Source organism: Rissa tridactyla, chromosome 5 (genome assembly GCF_028500815.1).
Source record: "Rissa tridactyla isolate bRisTri1 chromosome 5, bRisTri1.patW.cur.20221130, whole genome shotgun sequence".
NCBI lineage: Eukaryota > Metazoa > Chordata > Aves > Charadriiformes > Laridae > Rissa > Rissa tridactyla.
Window position 1 is genome coordinate 71,391,876 of NC_071470.1, and position 22,236 is coordinate 71,414,111.

The window sequence follows — 22,236 nt, forward strand, 5'->3', positions numbered from 1 at the left end:
AGAATTCAGTTCACGTTCTGAAATCTGCACAAATTCTGTGTGTGACCAGGGGCCATTAAAGCAACGTTATTGTGTCTCAGTTCTCCAGCAATAAAAATGACATAACAACTAGAGAGAATACAGGGAAACCCTAGTGAAGAGCTATGATGCACTGGCTCTGAATTCCCCATGGGCACAAACCCAGTTGAAAATTCTGTTATGGGTACTTGCTGTTACCATTTGCATTCTCTCTAGCTGATCAGAACACAAAATGTGGCTCCTCTCTAGCATTCCAGCAGTTGGACACCTATAATCCAGGCAGCTTTACTGGCTTTCCCACTCTCTTCTGTTATTCCGTACTCAAAAACACGTGACTTGTGCGTTGTACTCAAAAAACCCTATGCTACTAACAATTGTTATCTTGGTAGGGGTTATCTAATAGTACCTGAACATATTATAAATATATAGTGATACAATAGAAATGTCTAGTGCATGTACACTACTGATACATTTACTGTTCAATTATCTATGAGACTTTTTTTTCCAAGGGAATCTTTGTGAAACTTTTCTCAAGTTCTACTTTTGAAGCAATTCCTTCTTTTTTCTGTCTTCGCCCCCTCCCTTTTTTTTTGAAGGACAAAATGCCCACTCATCTCCTGCCCTCATGTAACTGAAAATATCTCTCAGATTCATAAGATTTTATGGATGCCTGTAGATTATTTTGCATAATTTAAATGACACATGAATATTTCAGGTCTCATTTTAAACTGTGTGTGATTTCAAGATACATGGGTCATAGCGAGGACAAAGTAGTTTTCTAGTAGTTTTCATCCAGCTAAAGATGAATGACCTGACAATAATGCAAATTTATGTGCTGTGCATATGTGAAAATTTTTAACAAGAAACTAATAATTTGACCACCACTCTGAGTAAGGTACAGCATTGAAAGTGAACTGATGTATAAATGTCGAGAAGGCCAACTCAAGCTCTGTATTACACTTAGTGACTTTTCAACAATAACGTCATCCAACAAGATGGCTACTGGTGATCCTTTGTGCTTCCTAGGGTCTGAAGGTTTTTGTCAGTACTTTTCCTAACAGCTCAGTGCTTATACCATATCAAAACTATGGTACAGACTGATTTATCTCAAAGAAATTTAAGATACCTATTTTGATCTGACTTAAATATCAGCAAAGAAAAAAACCTTCATTTAAATCATGGATCTTAATTTCGATCTCTCTTTATACTTCAACTATTTTCTAAAGAAAGGGTCATTTTCTCTATTTCACATGACTACTAATAGTTTTGGCAAATTAAAGAAACCTTTACTTTAAATGTACTACCTAGTAATTCTAATGAGAAAAAACATAACGTGCCATATTTCTTAAGCAATTTCATAAGTCATCCACTCATATTCTTAACTGTGAGAATGTTTTTATCCTGTAAGATTATGAATTATGACTTCTTCGCTTGCTAGTTTGTTTTGTAATTTGCTTACAAATTTTGTCAGTCTTCATTCCAAAGAAATGGGAATGGAAGTAACATGCTCAAAGAATATTTGAATCTTGTCTTGGATGAGTTAAATATGAGTAGCTAAACTATTTCTGATGTAGAAGAAAAAAGGAGCATTCTCAGAGTAATAGGTTATTCTTTTTGCTCAGTATGCCTCAGATTTTCTGAAGGACAGGGAAGCACCTTTGGAAAAAATATGCAAGGCATTTGAGTAGTATAAATGATTCACTCTTACTTAAACTGGTAGAATAAACTGGTATTTATCATGCCTTCAGCTGACTACAAGTTTGGGTCTATGGGATGCAACTTTGCCATGTGCTCTGAAGAATTCTCTGCGTGCCTGTTTTGGTGCCAGAAGTAATCTTGAAAGTATGGTACACTGTCCCAGCTATTTAAACTTAGTAAATTACAGCCCTTCCATGTGTTTTTTTATTCATAGTTTGCAACTAAGAAAGAAGAAAGTTTGTTTTCTTGCTTTCAACTAGGTTGCTCAGTTTTGAAATAGCTATTTCAAATGATGAAAATGTTCTCACAGTGCCTGGTGAACTGAAACAAAAATGAATAGATTGAAACCACAAAGAAATGAGATACATTTTTTCAGGAAAAGGGTAAATACTGGCATTTGTTCTATTGTAATGTCTGGAAATAATATGTATCTTTACTCAAAGTAGTGACATTGTGACTTTTAGAAAACTCAAGCTGACCTAAAAAATGAAAGATACGTTCCCTTAGGTTATACAAGTTTGTAAAAGCAGTACACTTTAGAAAATTACATTATGAAGAGGCCTCATTAATTACCATCATATTTTAAGTTTAGAATTTAACATTGCCTGTCAAAATTGGAAAGGTAAGCTGAAAAAAATATTTACGTAGAAGAAACTGCTACATAAAATTCTAAAAAATCCATTAAAAAGCAGATATTTATCTATACTAATAAACAGCAGGGAAAAAAGGCTAGAGGAGTTATAAACTTGAAAACACTAGCCCCAAATGACAAGCTTTATCTGCATTCTCTTTTACTGGAGACAAGATATGTCAGGGAGCTATCAGTACGCTCTTCCTGTGGCATCCACAACTGGCTGCAGTTGCAGACGTCAGGCCTAGAGGCCTTTTGCTTACAGTCAGTTCTGCTATTCCTAAATTCAATGTATTTCTGTAATTCATATCAGGGCAAGGTACCTAATTTTTAACGGGCAAGGAAGAAAACCCTTTCTTATCTGCCTATTACAACTTACCCATAAGGTACCCATACTAGCTAGAGACCAGCAGGGGCTAATGAAGAGTTGTTATGTGTGACATACTTCTTACAACAGGATTTTCTGCAGGCATTTGAGTGTCCAGAAGCTATATAAAGAAGCTTTAATATAAAACAGGTTGTCAACAAGATGACTCCTGCATGGCTACTCCGATGCAAAACTGTTATTGGCTGCCTATACAGACAAAGATCAGTAATGTCAGTCAGGCTCTGAAAGCAAAAGGTAGAAAACCCAGTGGGAAAAGACCAGACACAGCAACTTGCAGGCTCAATACACATAATAGTATTAAATCTGGCCTAATTAATTTGCAAGAAAGACTTTCTGAGATGGCATACAGCAGTGGTACTGTAGAGTGGCAGGAATGGATAGCTTGCGTTGGAAAAATCAAACAGATGTAAAATTTTGAAAAAAAAAAAGAAGAAAGTTTTGTTTTCTGGGAATGAAATGGTGCTGGACCTGTTATTGCAAAAGTGTTGAAAACTTCTAGGTGTGTGTTCTCAGGAGGAGGAATCTAGTTCACTAGTTCAGAAGTTCAAGACAGTTGGAACAAAAATCAGTGAGCTCAGTTAGAAAAGTAGAAGTTCCTGATTTTAGGGAAGGAAAGTGTAAAATTCTTCAGTATACACATTTCAACCATACTTTCTGCTACGCTTATTATCCAGCTTGCATATCTTATGGAGAGGACACTAGCAACGTTGGTGAAAGAGCCTATTGTGCCATCTTGATCCTTAGAATAACTGTTTGCAATGATGGCAACCCTGGTTTTGGTTTGGGAGTTGCTGTAATCTCTGAAAGTAGTAAGAGTGTGCCAGTGTGCCCATTCTGACCTGAGATAGGTGTAACACAACCTCATTTTGTTCTGATTTTGTTCCCGTGTGGAAATAGGCACCCAATGCTATCAGTTAAGGTTTTAAAAAAAACAAAAGAGAGGAATCCTTACGTGGACAGTCAGCTGGTTCCTTGGCCTCTTGAGGTCCCACACTGAAATGCCCAGAGATTTATTATTAATAACATGAGTCATAGAGAATGCAATAATAAGACTTCCGTATAAAACTAAGTCTTAAGGTCTTCAAACATTTAGTCAGGGAAGTTTCAGAGGCCAGGTGGCCGCTTGGACTCATCTGTGATAATTCATGTGAATTTTCCTTATTACTTTCATTACAGTTGCATTCTGCCACATGTCTCTATGTGCAATATGCATGATGCCTATTCCGGCTTAAAGACCAGAAAGTGCCAGGATGTATGTGAATGGTCGTCTTTTTGGTGACTTATAAAACTGATTCTAGCTTTACCAACCATGTGGACCTGACGTGGTATTGGGGTGAACATCTGCCAGAACCAAACTTTGTTAGCTGTTCAAGAGAGACAAGAAAGTAAATTAGTTTGCAGTGTTGTGCTTCCATTCAGGACAATTAGATACCTTCCTTTGGCAGTAAGCAAGCAATAAGCAGGCGTGGTGGGAGAGCAAAAAAAAGCCTATATGAGACAGCAGGGCTATATTGGCTTCAGCAAACAGACTATTGTTCAGGCAAACAGCATGACACACAGTTATTAATATCTTCAGTAATTTTATATTTATTTTTTTTTTAAAAAAGAGACTATGTTTGTGAGGCAAATCAAACACTTTATCAGCCCTTGCTTAGAATGACATAGAACTAATTTCTAGCTTTACCATTCAAAAGTGGAGAAAGAAGCTTGCTTGAAAAAAAGATTATAGGGAAATATTATCTTTAGCTTATTCTCCTATGCCTTCCCACAAAATGGATGTAGCATGTTTACTAGACCAGTTCCCTACAGCTGAATCAGGCATTTATTTCAGTGGGAGCTGCTGACAAAAGTCCGTTTTGAAAATGAGGCTAATTTTTTTTCTATTTTATTGTTTGAGGTTGATCTAAAGATGTGCACTTTCCAATTTGTAAGAAGTATTAATTTTTCTGGCAGGCTGCATTATCTCCCAAAATGTTTCTTTTACTTAGCAAGATGAATCATAATTCTGTAAATAATACATATATATATTAATTTAATAGAATTGATTGACTTTTTGCAATGTGGTCATGGGTTAAACTTACAATGTATATTTCATTTCTTACAGTTTATCTTGTTTCTTGTATGAGCATATTGGAAACATTTGTTATCACTTAATTACTGTCAACAAAGTGAGTTGCTTTTGGCTTACCATCTTGTATGTTAAATCAATGAAGTAAGCAATCCCAGAGCGCAGACCTGCAATTTTATCCAAGAATTTACTCCTTTTCGATAATGTTGTTCCACCTAGTTTTATAATATAAAGGCAGCCAGGGATTTATTTGTGCTTTGTAGTATTGCCAATTATTGTATATACAACTGCTTTTAACATCCCCGTGAAGTACTCTTTTCAATCTTTTTAAAAACACTTTTGTGTAAATTAATGTACCGGCTAGTAGATTCATCTTACCCTGTCTGAAAGAATATTTGAAGTTTTTTGGATGAGTGCTGTGCTGCGCTGCGCTGTTAAGAGCTATGACTACCATTTATTCTTTTTTAATAGCTACGATACAGAAACCAGCTTAATATAGTATTGTTTCAGCTCTTGTTAGTTTGCACACACACAATCTCTTCCATTCCTCTATACGTTCTGTGTTTGGCTGCCAAGAAATGAAGAAAAACCTTCATCCATACAAACAGAAGAAACCTCAAATAATGACAACTACTGTATTGCATTCACCACTTGCATACATGTAGAAAAAGTGGTTCAGAGTGCCATCTCATGATTTGTTACGTTCCACAAAAATACATTGAAAATTTACATGAAAGGGGGAGGTTTCTGTAGCACACACTGGAGCTTTTCCAATAATCAATTTTCCTGTATCCTAAGGCAAGAAACTTAGGATGATTGCTCAGTTGCTGTAAGTCTTACTGCACTGTTATTTATAAATGATTTAAAGTAATATAAAGCAGAAATAATTTCCTTTCCAAATTTGTCTGCCTTTCCTATGCAGAAATATGAAACAAATCTATAGTTGCGATGTTTTGTTCTTCTTTATTTGAATCCTGATACTAATTTTTTCTGCCTATTGATCTGTTTATAATATTTCTTTTGGAAGTTTGTGTGCTGCTTTCCTCAGTTGTTCAATAAATCTGTTTTTCCCAGGTTAACATTTGATCAAACTCTCAGCCACTCTGGAAATGGAAATAACTTCAGTGGTTTCAGTAAAGCTATGGCAATTGACACATTAGGATTTCATTCTGCTCTTTAAAGAAGAGTAACAGCACAAGAAAAAGTAGAGTATTTCAAACTACATCCTACCCGCTTACTTCAGGATCCAGTAAATTCCAGTGAAAGTATCACTGTAAGAGAGGGTCATAGATTAAAATTTTCCTTTTAAAAAAAAGCTCTGAAAATACTGCATTACTTTACCATTTTGCGAACTGCAGTTGCTATTTTTAGTCTTCTATCTGTTACAAATGTGTTACAGACCTCTATTAGCATATGATATTATTCACAGCCTCAGAGCTGAGTATTCTGCTAAGTCTGAGATATTATTTGCCCAGCAGTTGCTCCTGTGATAAGTATTTTATGGTGTCAGGGTTTCCAACTTTTATGTATCAGTATGACATCCTTTCTCTTTTTCACTGTTTAGTTTCTGTGTTTGGCTCTGTTTTAGATGATAACATCCTACCCCTAAATCCACAAAATTTTTTTCCCTAATTATATTTTCATTCCTTGTTGGATATTTGTTGGCATGGCATAAAAATACCACAAATAATATTTACAGAGAGTGCTTAATAGCATATATAGATCAGGACACATTTTGCTAAACAAACTTCATCACTGACTAGTTTTGCCTCTTTTTTTTCTGGTGTTTTATTAATGTCCATTACGTTTCAAATCTCCTGTGATTCAACTGCTTAGTAATCCAGGAGAGTATACCCTGAAAGGCCTTTTCACTAATTATTGCATATTGCACCCCAAGGGGGGCTCTTTGGGGATAAATGGTCAAAGCTAACCATCTGTGCCCTACAAATGAGTTTTTTGCTGTGTACTTCCTCTTTACTTTACTAATTATTCCTTTAACTCACTAATTTTGCCACTACCAAAACTTGGGACTTCCCTATTTATCAATCACAGTGTTTGTTAAGCAAACCTAGCATTACTGTTGTGTGTGCTTGCATCAGGACAACATTGGGTTGATCTTTCATAATTTAATAAGTGATTGATACCTTGAGAAGACTGACATTACATGGAAGGAGTACAAAGAAAGACGCATGTATTAGCTTCATAATTTAATAAGTGATTGATACCTTGAAAAGACTGACGTTACACGCAAGGATGTAATAAGAAAGAAGCTTGTATTAGCTTTCTTTTCCGGCTGGATTTTGCCATCTTGCAAAAGATGCTTAAAGAAAAAAATCCGTAAGAGAGATCCTGAACTGACAGCAACAAATGGGTAAGCAACATGTTTGATGTCCTGGTCTCTCAATCATGTCAACCGGGACCTGGCGCCCCTATTTCGAGCAGAGCTATTAATGGAAGAGGCCTGTTGTCATGCAGTGTGCATTTTGCTGAGACTGTGACTGACAAAGTAGTGAAAGCAGACTAAAAGTTAAGCTCTTAATTTATATTATTCGTACTTATATTCAACTTGTAATATTTATCCCGAAATACTGCTGCACTTCTGCTGGTTTTCACTGCTACTGTGACTGTAAGGTTCTTTGGAAAGGTATGAAATCTTTCTTTGCACCAAGGACAAACTTCCTCTCAGGCCTATAGCCAAGTATAAGACACATCTTCATAAGGCAATGGTATGAGCCCCAGGCCTCAAGCATGTTTTGCAAAAAAAGGTCAAAGGAGATATTTAACTTCTTACATTTCAAATTCTTATGTTTAAGGTATTGAGTGGAATAGCAATGACTCTGTGACCTTTTGGCAAAATTTTCAAACAGGCATTGCAAACTTTACTTTCTGGCATAAATGCCAGTTAGCAAGAGCATATAGGAGAAGGAAGTCCTACTGGATGACTGTCAAAAGCAAATCAACAAGTATTTAAGCAAACCAAGAACATATAAATGCAAAACTTATTAAACTGAGTTTCCTGCCGTGCTGGTTACTGAGAATACTCTTTTGAAGGTCAACACTATTCACATACAGGCACACTAAGTTAGGAGAGTCACCACTATACAATAAAACCAAGGAAAGCTCTAGTTCTAGGGGCAAGGGGCTGAAAGGGAAGTAGGAATAATATTTAAAGAATGTCCAATTTTAAAATGACAGCTGCAAAAGTGCTTTAGCCTGCCTGACTAGCTAAATACAAAACTTCTTGGAAAGCACTTTAGCTTTGTGAAATAAAGACTTGAAGACATAACAATCTAAGGCATGTTTTGGCTCTCATCCAGACAAGCATTCAAGCATGTGATTTGGTTTAACACTCAGTAATTCCACTGACTTCCTTTCTGGATCAGTAAGTACAAGCTAGACAGAAATGCAGAAAACTTGCTCTTTGCCTTCAGACCTTGAGGAGGAGAGCTGCTGGTAACACCTGGTGGAGCTTGAGGGCTGATTTCCTAGCCTTCTATGCAAAGATGGGTAGGAAGGGAGAAGAGGAACTAAAACAGCTGTGGAATCATAATGGATTGGGCACCATGATAGCAAAGAAGCAACTTTTAAACATTTGCTTTATCAAATGGTGTTCAGAACAGAATTTACCAGAGCTGTAAAATATGTGTCTTTGATAGGTGGGACTAGCCTGTAGAAATTGGGAAAGGATTTAAGGTCTTGGTACTAGATTCCTTCATAGGAAAATATTACTTTCTGTTGATATTGGTGACACACAAATGAAATTACTCTCAAGGTGTGTTTAGATGGCTGCACCTATAGGTAGCATCTGCTACAGAGTTTCTTATTGTCTCAGAGTACATTAATGTGGTGTTTACCTCTGCATGTGTTTTTATCTCTGAATTCTATCCCATAAGAATAAATACATTCTGAAATTAATTCACATTCAGGGTTTTGTTTGTTTTGTTTCTCTTTGGTTGTTCCCTTTAAACTGTCTAGAGGAATTTAGGAATGAAAGAGCAGAGAGATCCTTCAGCGAATGTGCTCCTTTGACTTGCAATGTTTTCCAGCATTTACTCCATAACCAGGCATTAAGAACAGGTCTTTCCTCTAAAACTTACTCATGATCCATGAAAATTTGATTTCAAAATTACTTATTTAAGGGCTCAACACTGAAACCTCTGTCTATTTCAGAGGTATTGCTTTCTTTATGGGCTCCATTCCTTTTCTAGTCACTTCCATTAGTTTCTGGAATCTTTACTCTCCATGGCTTCTCTCCTGAAAAAAAAAAATCTAAAAAAAAAAAAAGCGCTTCTTTTCTAGAAGACTACGATACAAATGGGAAAAACATCTGATTTTCTTCCCGATCTTACAGATTCTGACATTAACAATGCTCTCTATGCTTCTGAGCATAGAGAAGGAGCTTGAATATTATGCACAAAACACAACCTTAAATACATGCAGCACTCTAGTTGTGCAACACTCTGTCCCCTTGAAAGGGATTTCCCTAGCACAAGAGGACAGAACAATTAATGAGAGTATCCAACAAACAGAGAACAACAGAATAAGTGCCACAGGATGAGATTTTGTTGGGGGAGGAAGCCAAGTTCTCTAAAAGGAGGCTGTAATTATTGTGGCAAAGGAGACCGCAGGAGAAGAATTGCAGAAACCATGCAAATGAATGGGTGTAGAGCTCAATGATGCATGATGTAGACAGTCCTTGAATATGTATTTGAAAAAAACACTGTATGCCTGAGATGTTGCTCAATAAAACTTCCAAGGACTAGAAAGAGTTGGAGGTGATGGTACGACTTTTAGAGGGAAATTTGCAGCAGTAACAGAGAAAAGAAGAGAGGATTTATGTCCCTTTACTTCACAAGAAGTCAAAGAGAAAGCGTTGAGGACACATATCTGTAGAACAGGGCAGAAATAGAGACTGACTAAAATAGGATAAATAATGTGTAAGAATAAGTCTATTGCACTACAGAATGAAGATGAGAAATGGGCAAAACCAAAACATTCCATGGCCACCAATTAGAGAAGAGCAACATACCATACACACAAAAAAAAGAAGGAAAACAAGAAGCCAAGGATGAACAAAAACGGAATAGAGGTTATTACAAGAGAGAACAGTCTGAGGAGGATGATTTGCTTACAGGAGTAAGGAATGGAAGGACTAGTGATGCCTATCAGCAAAATTGAGACCAGCCAGAAAGCCCAGAGGCAACGGGAGAAAAGGGCTGATCAAGAAAAAAGCTGTGTGCTAGAGGTCAAGAAGTTAGGGAAAAACTGAGAGTAAACAAATATTAAGCAAGTTAGACTTTGGGGGTTTTTTGGTTGTTTGTGGGGTTTTTTTGTCAGGAGAAGGCTTTTTGCAAATAGTGAAAGATTCTTCATACATTCCAGGATTCTGAAAGAATTGGACATAAAGTTCTGGCAGGGGAACACATTATTGAAGTATGAATGAGGCACCACTGTGATACAGTCATGAAAAAAAACACTGGCACTAGCCAGTTCCCTATTTCGCATGTAAGGTGAAAATACTAGCACCAGTTTCTAAAATCCTTCATGAGATCTTAGTGTGTTGTATATGTCTAGTCCCTTGTTTTCCAGAACAATGAAGCAGATGAAGATTGCTAGGAAGATCACAGAAAAGGAGGCAACTGTATTCAAGAGATTGCATTGTATAGTTGTAGTGGGTTGACCCCCGCTGGCAGCTAGCTGCCACTCACTTGGTCACTCCCTGCCCCAGTCAGACAGGAGGGAGAAATGGAAAGGGTAAAACAAAGAAAAACTCAAGGACTGAGATAAAGACAGTTTAATAAGTAAAGAGAAAAAAAAGGAAAAAAACCCCAAGTAATGCAAAAGCAATCACTCACCGCCTCCCCCCAGCAGACTGATGCCCAGCCAGTCTCCGAGCAATGGTTACCTCAGAAAAACTTCCCCCCTTCTTTTAATGCTAAATACGATGTTACACGGTGTTGATGTATCTCTTTGCTCAGTTTGGGTCAGCTGTCCTGGCCATGTCGCGTCTCAAACTCTTGTGCACCCCCAGCCCACTCCCTGAGGGTGTCAGGGAAGAGAAAAAGAGAAGGCCTTGCAAGCACTGTTCAGCAATAGCTAAAACATTGGTCAGTTATCAACACTGTTTTGGCCACAAATCTAAAACATAGCATCATACCAGCTACTATGCAGAACTCCATCCCAACAAGATCTAGTACAATAGTCTAGCAAAATGGAGGCTGAGAGCGGACTGCTGCCTACTTACTTATTAAAGAGACATCCTAATGAAGGAAAGCGCCGTTTTAGACTGAGGAACCGTATTGAAATTGTACACACACATAAACAAGTGGTGGCCAAGGACTTGTAGGTTCAGGACCTACATTCTCTAAGAATAAAAATACAGTTCAAAGTCAGCAATAAAAATAGGACCTTTGTAGATAACACCAACTTGCAAAGGAACTAAACTTTCTTAGTTGTGAATATCACATCTCAAGGTTTCACTGACAAATTTATAAGCAAATCATAAAGACATTTGGAAATATAGTATACAGGCAAAGACATGTGATTTTAGCTTTCAGTACTTTCCTTTGCATAAATATTGTAAAGAGCTACAAATATTTTCTTTTGACTCATGTATTATGGTTAGATTATAGTTTCTGTGACATCCAAAACAGCAAAATCAGCAAGTGTTTCTGCCTTGTTAAAGAAAAGTTTTGTCATTTGCTTATATGTTTTCTTCTTTAAAAACAGTACTACTGTGGCTTAGCTTTCACTCAGTGGTAACTGCTCTTAAAGCACTTGATTTTACTGTCATTATAGAAAACCAGCATTCCTTTACCAAACAGATTATTGTGTATATCATAACAGTTGCATTTTGGAATAACACAGGCTTTAATCCTTAACCTAGATTTGCAGGTTATCAGGACACAAGCTACAGATAAGAATATGTATGTATTTAAATATGAGCCGCTCCCTTGTCCAAAGTTCAAGCTTCCATAAAACAAGGGTAAGTATCAGAGACATAATGAATACAGAGAGCGATTGGTTAATGATTAAAGAGTAAAAGTGAAAAATTGGCAATAGCCAAAGAAATTTTTTACATTACAACAATGTGCGTTCAAGGCAGAAGAATAATTTTTCAAAGCATGTAAGTGAGCTAACATTTCTTACGTTGTTAAAGAATAGTGGATGAAATAATTAAGACATTCAAGTAGAAAATGGCCCTGAATTGTTGAAAGGAATGTGTTAGGTGATCTACTGGACATTAAGAACCTCTTTATAAACAAATGGAATACCCTTTAGAGTATGCATGTAGTATATTTTTTATACATTTTGCAATCAGTGAAGTTCTCTATTACTTATAAAAACTAAGCTTTTATTTTAAATTGGCAATGATTATTTCATTACAATAAAAAAGTTACCTACCATATTTAAGAAAACCAAAGATCAAAGTAACTACATTAATCATTAAGAACACAGTGTTCTATTGTCATCACAGTGAACAATTATTAAAAAAAGAAAACAAATGACAAACTAATGATAACCTTGGCCCATTATTCACTAGGTACTATAATGTATTATTTTCCTCACCTTGAACACTTTGTTCTACAGCATAAATTTGACAATGCATTTGGACTGGAACTCCCTCTCAAATCAGCTTTTTAAGGCTCCATAATAATAATTATGAAACACACAGCTGGTAAGTGCTTATGGACAAAACATAAGTCTTCTGTATTTTCATTTGTAGCCACCTCATCTTGTTTGATAAAAACCAGCTTGTAAAATGATCACAGTGTTTATCCACTGTAAAATATTTCTAATACATTTTAAATAATTTTGTTAAAACATGTTTTTAAAAATTTAACCATGGGACTAAAACATGCTTTCTTCAGCTGTATCCACCAAATCAGATTTTAAATGTTTTTAAATGTACTTTTAGTTTCCCCATAAGGCTGCTTTTGAACTTCAAATAAATTTAAAAGAAAAATGCCAAAACCCAAAATAGGATTTTTTTTAAGGATTGGCAAATTAAATCAAAAGTTAGTATGCAGATTAAAAAAAACACCAAAAAAACCCCAAACCAACCAAACAACCAAACAACCTCCCCCCCAAAAAAAAATAAACCAAACCAAAAAAGCCCCAAACCACAAAACCAACACTGTGATGAATTTCAGATAAAACAATTGTAACTGCGGAAAGGTTAGAGCCATTCTGGCATACAAAACGATTTAGCTCTTTTCACCATAGCCAAGCAGTTAATATTTCTTTTCCATTACATTCTTGTAAATTTGGAAAATATATATTTATATATGCTTAATATTTTCATTTTCATACTCACGTATTTTCAATTTCCATTTGTTGTGGAAACAGTAACAGGTTGAGTCTTGTTTTTAGACATACTTTGGGTAACAATAACGTGGCATGTTCCATACTGAAATAGTTCAGAAGATGGATATTACTTGCTCTGGTCTTACTGTAATTTAGATTATTTATCTTCATTTACATACTTCTTATTTAATAGGTGTTGGACACACACAGGTCATAAAAGGGTCTGGCACTGCTTTCCATTATTGAGTGTGGAATTTTATGTAATGATTAGGTTATTACACTATTTTAGCTGTATCTGTGGGTTTTGTAAACAAAATAATTGCAATGTATTTAAAACATTTTCAATTTAAGAGAATAACAAATATTTGTTACAAATACTCTTCAGAAGTCCCCTGTGACACATGTAAGTATTACTCTCCTGCCTTTGCCAGTGGATACTTTAATAAGGTGGCTTTCAGCAAGTTGCAAACCTGACAATGTATGGATTGACCACCCATTTTTGTATTTTTACTACTGTGCAGTGCTAGCTCTTATTTATTACATTCTCTGGACCATTTTTTAAATATTCACTTGCAAGTTAGTATGTAAATAAACCACTGATAAAGAAACATCATTTGAGTAAGTGAATATAAAATTGTTGCACATATGATAAGAAATAAAACCTTGGATCAAAAGCATAGTTGGACGATAATTAACCTAGCTCTGTGAAGGAAGTGTATCAGCTTAAAGTAAAGGGCTTGTGACTTTGGAACCAAGGTTCCCAGGCTGCACACAGTGAAACGTTTGCTGACGGTCAATGCACAGCTCACAACTCCTCCTTATTTCCAGTTGCCATATTCCACTGTCAGACTTCTTAAATGCATCACTTCTCACTATTAGATGTACATACACTATGTAATGAAGTATAAATATGTACTATATCTAAATATTGTATTTAAGATCAATAGCTATAACATTTGATGTATTTGATGCAGAGTTTCATATATACGCAACCACAATGTTGCAGGTAATGTTATAGGTTATTCACAGAATTTGGGTGGCAAAAGGTAGCCAGGAGAAAGGTCTCCAGGACGGAAAACAAAACAAAAGTTGTTTACTACTGTCCCTGCATTAAATTGCAGTCTGCAGTAGGAAAAGATAAATAACTAGGTAGTCCAGGATGAGTTCAGAATTTTGCAGCCTGTCTTCAGCATCTGATTTTCTATCAGCTGTTTTGTAAAGTGATTATATATTTCTGCAAGCTACGAATCCGTTGGTCTTTCAATCTACACAAAACAGATAGTCTTATTTTGATTGGATGTCTTGTCAAACGGGTTAATTAAGTCAGTATTAAGGCAAAATTCTGTGAAATCACATTGTGACAAGCTATTGTCTTGGTTGTGTCTTTCAGAAAACACACCTGAAAAGTATTTGTCTGCAATATCAGCTGTATCTTCTTCTGAACAGCCATTTCTTTTGCCTTTTAAAGACTGAGATGGGACTAATCATCTTCTTCCTATGGTAACTACAAAGGCAATGCTAATTAGACAGTAAATTTGAATTATTTATTTTTCCTATTACAGCTGTTACTTGCCTCCAGTTGCTTTAGAGAGTGGACCCTCTCCTGCCACAATATGCAGTCCCCCATTGCTTCACAGGCCACAGTCCCTTACTTTATTCTGTCTTTGGCGAGGCTCAATCTGGTCAAGAATGCATCTTGGCCCTCATCTCCAAGACAACCCGCAAGTTGTTGGAATTGTTGCATTTAAAGACCTCCATCAATTTCCATATGTCTTTGTAATGAAAAAACACCACCTGTGAGCATTTTTAAATATGTATGCTGAATTATGTACATGACACGCCTCCTTCCATTCTCACTCCAGTTCCCTGACTCAGAAAATTGGCCCTGCTTCTAGGGGCTACATGCCCCACCTGTTTTCTCCTTGTGCCCCTTCAGTCTTTACTAAGGTCTGACATTTCTCTCTCTTCTCCCCTGGAAAAAACATGGTAAGTGTCCTCTGATTCTTGTTATAACCCCCACCTTTTTTTCCTTTCCCAAAAATCTTGTCATTTTTGAGCCTTTGGTTAATGTTCAAATGTTTAATAACTGCTTGTTTTAAGCCAACTTCTGAAAACAGTTGGTCTGCCTTTCGCTATATTGTTGTATATTATTTATAGTACAGCGGTACTGAAAGGCATCCAAATTAAGGATCCAAGTGGGGATACATTAAAACTGCAATTCACATTCCAAAAATCTTCCAAGGAGAAGGAAATCTTACTTCCACCCTTTAGTGGTTCACTTTGAGCCCAGTCTTATCCATAGCAGGAGGAAGCTTTCCTGTACACAAAAAATTACATCTAAAATGACAAATAATATTTCTATAGGGCTTAAGGTAGAAATTCCATAGCAGCAGGGGGGAAAATTTTAGTATAAAAGACTTTGAAATTTGTGATTTTTTTTGTATACTTTAAAAGAATTGAGGTATTTTACATTAAGTAGTTGAACCTTTCTCTTACATTATGTTCTATTAAACTGGCCTTTTTAAAAAACAAATTGACTGTTTATATGGTGTGTGACTGAGATACGGTTTTTATGTATCTATATGATTTGATGATTTGTCAAATATACTTGCCCCACACATTTACCATAGGTATATATATACATGTAAACAATATAGCTATAGCATCTTAGTAATCTCTGACCTTTTTTCAGCATAAACGTTGTGTATACCTACTGTTTAGCCTAATGGTCATTGGATTTCTTCTTTTCTAGTGCTTGTGTACCAAAGACAGCAGCAGGTCATTGCAAGTGGGCAGAAGTTCTGAAAGATTTGGAGCAGATCAAGACATCCAAAGTAAGTTCATAAAAAAGTCAGCATTTCATATAATCATAGGAGCAGACGTAATTAAATATTTAGCACTCTACTCTGCTAAGAGTCAGTGACAGGGAGCAGGAAAAGGGATGGTGTTTGTATAATGCTGTTTTATGGGTGGAAGCAAAGGAATAGAAGGTTAAAGGGAATTGGAGTTGACCAAATACAGCAGACTCTAGAACTAAATATCATTTTCTTTCTCCCTTTTCCTAAGAAAAGGGGCAGTGGGCTTGGAAGTTAACTCCTTCAGAGAAAGTATTGTGGGACTCAATTCTGATGAGTCCTGCTCACAGTGAAGCCCATCCTGCAGGCTACTAGGTGGATCCCCTGACTTGCTGACCCCCAGTGCCCAGATGGATTGGGCCTTTGAACTTGGAGCTAATACGTCTTGCAGAGTTAGCTTTATTATCTCTAAATCTGCTAGTTAATGTCCATAATTCTAACTCTTGTTTTCTTTTAGGATATTGATGTCAGTTTATATACTGCAAATACAGATGAGGATGTAAGTAAACTTAAAATTTGACCACAACTGGTCTGATATGGTGGCTTCATTTCTTTACTAACAACTTTCTTCTAAGGCAGCCTTGGTCTAATTTGAGAAAAGTTTCAGAAATCAAATAATTTGCCTTGGAAGGAACAGTTCTGTTAGTTAAAGTGCTTATGATAAATTATGTAAGCAGATATTAATTATTTTTATTGAATCACCTGCTATAAAAATTAATCAATTTAAAGGGATGATCCAAAATGATCCTATCAAAGCAAACACTGCTAAAATAATGTTAGTATTTGTTTGTAATTTGAGGGAGGAAAAAAGTGACAAATACTTTGACAAAGTGACAAAGGTAGTTATTTAACACCATGCACTATTTAGTAGAATAAAATACTGGAGAAGCGGAATATGGAGAGTAACTGTCAGCATCTACCTGTGCATTTCTCTGCTGTTGTCATTCCTTAGCTTAGCAGCAAATACCTAGGTACTCTGAAGGATTTAGATTTCTAATAGTTGCAGATTATAATTTATTCTGCAAAGGATGAATTATGTTAATTGGTCAATATAATTCTTAATAAAATCAAGGAAATCTACATAAAATATAATCACCTTAAATGCAGTTTCCATAAATTCATTCCTGAAGAGACTTTTTCATGATCTGTTTTCATAATTCTCAGTCTGCACTCCATGGGACACATACATCCGACCAAGAAAATGAATCCAGCCAATAGCCCAATCTTAGCAGTCACCTTTGGTACAGCCCTGTCAGAATTGGCAGGATTCATTGCTGTGGTAGTAGCCTGCTTGTGAGACATTGCTTTCCTGACAACATAAACATTCACACAAGGACTGTGCAAAACACAGATCATATATGAATCCTGCACATAAAGAGTTAATGAAAGATTTCCTAGAAATGATGGACTGACTACCTCAGTGCAGAACAGACTCAGTGTGCATGCAGAATACAGCAATGCTGATATGCTCAGTGGATCTGGCAAGCTTGAGAAAGCAAGAGCCTCATGTGTCTGTACAGTTAGCCCTGTACATGACAGGAAAAAAGGTCGCAAAACATGCATCTCCACAGCCACACACACATTCTCTTAACAGAACTGAGCCAAAGAGGTCAATCAATTGTAATGGCTGATTTAATACCTGGTAATGTCAGGAAGATTTTCTAAAAGTGGGACAGTCTGCTATGCAAGTCAGACAACTTCAGACTTATTCTTGGGTTTATTGTTGACTTGATGGAGAAATTAATTCCTCTGCTTCTTTTTCTTTAATTTGTGAAATACAGGTAATATCTACTTTTTCTTATCCCCTACCTATTCTGAATTCAGATCTCTGAATGAAAGTGCTAGAACTAAGAATGAGACTAATCTAATTCCACTATGTTTAGCTGTCTCGCAAATTTCTATCCTAATTAATTATTTTCCTGTGTTCTTCACCGAGACACTACATTTCATCTCATCTTAGCAAATTGGATGGCCTTTACATTGTCAGCTCTCACAGCCAATCTTTGCCAATATTTAAAGTATTTGAATAGAAAGAAGACATATCCAGTAAATAAAAATGAGCCACTTCATGGTAAATTATATCTTACAGTCACTTACTCCTTTTTAATTGTAAAACTATTGCAACTTCTTTTTTTTTTTTTTTTCAGAAAGAATGCCAAGAACCTGTAATGAGATGCTTTTTCTTAGAGACAAAAGTGATTCTTCAAGAATGTCTTATCAAAAATTGTAGTAAAACACAGGATGTATTGAACATATGGAAAAATGGAAATGCAAGCTTAGAAAATAACAAGGTAAGTAACACCAACAGTCTGTGGAAAAAGGGCAAATCAAAAGCGTTTCTTCAGTAGGAGAAATACCTCTTTTGTTACATAAAAGGTGGGATGGTACAGGTGAAAGCAAATGGGATCCAGTTACCTGTACGTATGACAATGAAAAAGCTACACATATAGCAATGAAAAAGCAGAATTTAGTGGTTTTTAGAAAAACACTTTCAGGATTCTCATCAAAGCAAATACTTTTTACTGTGTACACGTATATAAGTCAGGGTGTTTGAATGTGTAAGTGTATTACAAATAACAATTTGTAACTTCAGTGTCTAAAGTCTGGTATGCTCAGACACATACAGAAAAGTATCCTAATTTTCAAAGGGACAGCCACTTGTATCTCTCACTGAAGTGTATCTTTCAAAGCTGATCCTACTCAGAAGGCAAGCCAGGAGCTGCACAGACCATAAGTACCATGGCAGCCTCCAGTAATGCTTTGCATAGCCATTGACTGCATTGGAGTTATTCACAAACCCAGGACAAACAAGGGTTAGTTTTCTATCACAACAAACAGATCAGTATCCTGCTTTACTACTGCATTTTCTTTTTCAGTCAAATTCCACAAGATCAGCAAAATGCAAAGAATGTGAAGAGTATGAAGAAAAAAATTTTACAGAATTTATACAGAGTTTCGTCAAGGTTATACAGAGGGAATGCAAACACTGACCAAAAGACAGAAGTTGGGAACTAAGATTCTTCCATGAACATCCTCAGAGAAATTACGTTATCACCAATAAAATGAAAAGAGCATCACTGACAATTCTACTTACATAGCAAAACACGTAAACAAAGAATAATAAAATCCCTGTAATTCACAATGTATTTGTAACCAAATACGTACAAATGATATTACTTATGAAATAAAAATGAAAGGAATTTAACAGGGTTTAAAGCTTCTTCTTGACTTAAAGTGTCTTTATTTGTAAGTCCACTGGAAAAGAAATCCTGCCTAATTTACCAACCTTTCAACAAAATTCTTTAAGAAATCTATCTCCAGCGGGAACCTCCTCAAGAACATCAGTTCAGGGCTAACCGAATGTGGTTTCAGAGAAAAGCTCTTCTTTTATTATTATTAATATAAAATCATCATACCCTGTTAAAGCATTTGGCTATAGCTATTTTTGTTATCTGAAATCTATCCCTTTACCATCTGTGCTCCTAGAAGATCCTAGCTCATCTTTCACTTCTGTTCTTATTCATGACTGACAATTTTCCTTGCTATTTTTTTTCTCATTAACATTCCTTCAATGAACTGGTGTCAAAAGACATGTTGAGGCCTATTTGTCTTAAAGGTCTATCGGTTATCTCTTAATATATTTATTTCTATTATGGTTTCAGGTAAACCCAATTACTTGTTTTGCCTAAGAATTCAAAGTAAAAAATTAGAATATTTATTTCAAGATTCTTTCTTGCCTTTTTTCCTTTTTATACAGTGGTAGCATATAGGTATTAAAGATTATCTCCAATCTTCTCAACAGAAGGTAATGCTGGTGCTTCGTTCCACTGTTCAATGACAGGACATGCTTTGTTACTTCATTTGTTACCTCTGACACAGACACTACCTCAGTCATTATGGTAATTGCCACAGTTCCTTTAGCAATTACCAAAGATTTCAACATAAACTTCAGCCAAAGAAAAGTAGCATAAATTTCATTCTCTCAATAAAGGAGGTGACCAAGTCTCTTACACACATAATTCTATGTGGTAGAAATCTTTCCTATGTAGTAGAGTTTGTAACTTTGGTCCCCTTTGGGGCTAAGAACTTCAAAGGCAGGAATCACTTTTCACCAGTTATTGGAAATCATGATAACTGTATTTCTAAGACTCAATGCAGTCACCCGTCCCCTGGTAGTTCTGAAATGTTTCATAGTCTTCTTTCAGCTCTTTCTAAAGTAACTGCTTTCTTCGTGATTCATAACCATGTCATACCAACTGCTATCCATAACAAGTAATTCTTTTCTCCAGGCACCTCCATTTCTCCATCTTCATTAGATAAATGGCTGAGTGATTCAGCTGTCCACTTACCAGGCAGGAGGTCTCAGTCTCATTATGGCAGCAAATACAGTGGCTGGCACTCCGTTATTGGTGGGTTACTCCCAACAGTCCATCTTCAGCACTCCGAGGAGCTGAATCTCCAGTAAACTAGAAGAGAACGAACACAAATGGGAGCACAGTGGATGTCATCTTCCAGGTGACTTATAGACTAACTGGTAAAGTCATAAGCACATTGATATCAGGATTAAACACTGGCAGAGGTATCACAGAAGAAATGAACAAATTATTTGCCACTGCAAAACATCAATGAAAGAAGTGTTTATTACATAGTTTGAATGGAGTAAACTGGTCCAACATTTTAAATTTTTCCTTAAAACAATGGTATGCATTGAATATGATTTTCTCTTATCTGATGTCACATGCACAGGCAAGGTAATACCAAGTTACAACTGTGGTCTTTATCAAAAGAGATAAAGGGATTTTCCTTATTTCTAGTTTTGAGGGACCTCCAGCAGTATTCATGATGGAAGAAACAAACAGCCCCTTTGCTCAGGTAGTTTTCTTTATCTTGGCCATTGTGAAAATCAGTTACCTGATTAATTTTACCCTGTTTTTCATTAAATCATTTACCAGTTGCAAGTATGTTAAATACTGAGAATTTGTCTTACCAGAAGAATATTGCTAACTCTGTGATCACTCTGTTAGCCACTTTTTGTTGGACATTGTCCATATCTCTTTTATTTCATAGAGCCAGAAAAGGCCATTTCCTAATCTTGTTCTCCAGTATTTCTCCTGGGGTTTTCCTTTTCCTGAGAGCTAAGCTGCCAACTGAAAACTTTACTACATCTTGAGTCCTATGGTTATAAGAAATGATCTGATCAGTATAAAGGATGGACTAAATTAAGGTCAGGTTGGTATTTATTTATTTAGTGAGGGAATTCATACGTGTCCTGAAGGAAAATATTCAATATGACAAAGACATGCATGAATCTGATCTGACTTGTTAATACTGCAGGTAGAACAGTAAAAACAATTCAGGGTGCCTACTTTTGAAGTAAGCATCCGTAGGTTGAGGAAGGTATTTCTTCTACACAAGGTCTAGTCATTTACTACCTAATCTTTTCCACCTGCTGTTGGTAAATGTTAAGAAAAAGATTAATACTGTATTTTCTCCAATTAATCCAACTCAGTTTGGGACTGAGGTGACTCATAGCAGAGTGTTTCTATGTTCAGAAAGAAAAATACCTTTTGACACCAGAAGATAAGAATAATGCGCTCTCACAAAAGTTTTGAACTACATAATTCTGTGTTCCTGACTTTGTAATAATTTAAAATCTATTTTTCCTTTCCTGGTATTCATTATCCATATTTCTGTCTATATTTTAACAGGATAATCCAAGTAGCACTAGTGCAGATGATGTCTGTCCAATGTACAGTGGTAACTGTACTTACAAAGGAGGGCAAGCAATATATTTGCTATATATATCAACAGGCATTCTCTATAGCTAAAGCAGTGTTTCAACTGATTCAACCCTTCAACCAAGGGTCCAGATCCAAAGTTTAATAGAAGCCAAGGAGGCTAACTGCTGTAGAAGCCAGTACAGTGTATGTTGATTTAAAGTCCTGAATGCAACAGCCTGCTCTTTCTTTGTTTTTCCTGCTGCAGCTTTCTGAACAGGCCCAACAGAGATTTCAAGAGAGATTCAGGTGAGGTTTTTTCCAAAGCTTAGTTCAGCACCTGAAAATAAGTGATACTGTTACATGCCTAAACAGAAAATGTCACTGAGTTACCATTGGCTGCACATTTTGCCAGCTATATTTTTGAGTACTGAATAACTGTTCCATTTCTCAGGACTTCTGCCTCTCAGTAGGAATGCAGGTGCAGCAGGTATAGGGATTCAAGTGGCTACGCTGGAGCAATAATATTAACCTCCTGTCACACCAGAGGATCA

At 36.2% G+C, this 22,236-nt stretch overlaps 2 protein-coding genes across 9 annotated transcripts in view; one reads left to right on the forward strand and one right to left on the reverse strand.

Annotated features, from left to right (window-relative positions):
- The window catches only part of IL15 (interleukin 15), a 36,577-nt gene extending 17,391 nt beyond the window's left edge, over positions 1 to 19,186 (forward strand). For 3 of the 4 annotated variants that reach the window (XM_054201978.1, XM_054201981.1, XM_054201980.1), the window contains 6 exons: positions 11,690 to 11,788; positions 14,501 to 14,610; positions 15,863 to 15,944; positions 16,423 to 16,464; positions 18,113 to 18,256; positions 18,842 to 19,186. In XM_054201978.1, coding sequence (XP_054057953.1) covers positions 11,690 to 11,788; positions 14,501 to 14,610; positions 15,863 to 15,944; positions 16,423 to 16,464; positions 18,113 to 18,256; positions 18,842 to 18,955 — 591 coding nt within the window. In that variant the 3' untranslated portion in view covers positions 18,956 to 19,186. The remainder of the gene's footprint in view (positions 1 to 11,689; positions 11,789 to 14,500; positions 14,611 to 15,862; positions 15,945 to 16,422; positions 16,465 to 18,112; positions 18,257 to 18,841) is intronic. The other variant, XM_054201982.1, reaches the window with a different exon arrangement.
- INPP4B (inositol polyphosphate-4-phosphatase type II B) overlaps positions 1 to 22,236 on the reverse strand; it is a 497,007-nt gene that overhangs the window by 4,243 nt on the left and 470,528 nt on the right. For all 5 annotated transcript variants that reach the window (XR_008466520.1, XR_008466517.1, XR_008466521.1 and 2 more), the window contains 3 exons: positions 20,315 to 20,431; positions 13,121 to 13,213; positions 3,688 to 3,728 (listed from right to left, as the gene is read on the reverse strand). The gene's annotated coding sequence lies outside the window, so the exon portion shown is untranslated. The remainder of the gene's footprint in view (positions 1 to 3,687; positions 3,729 to 13,120; positions 13,214 to 20,314; positions 20,432 to 22,236) is intronic.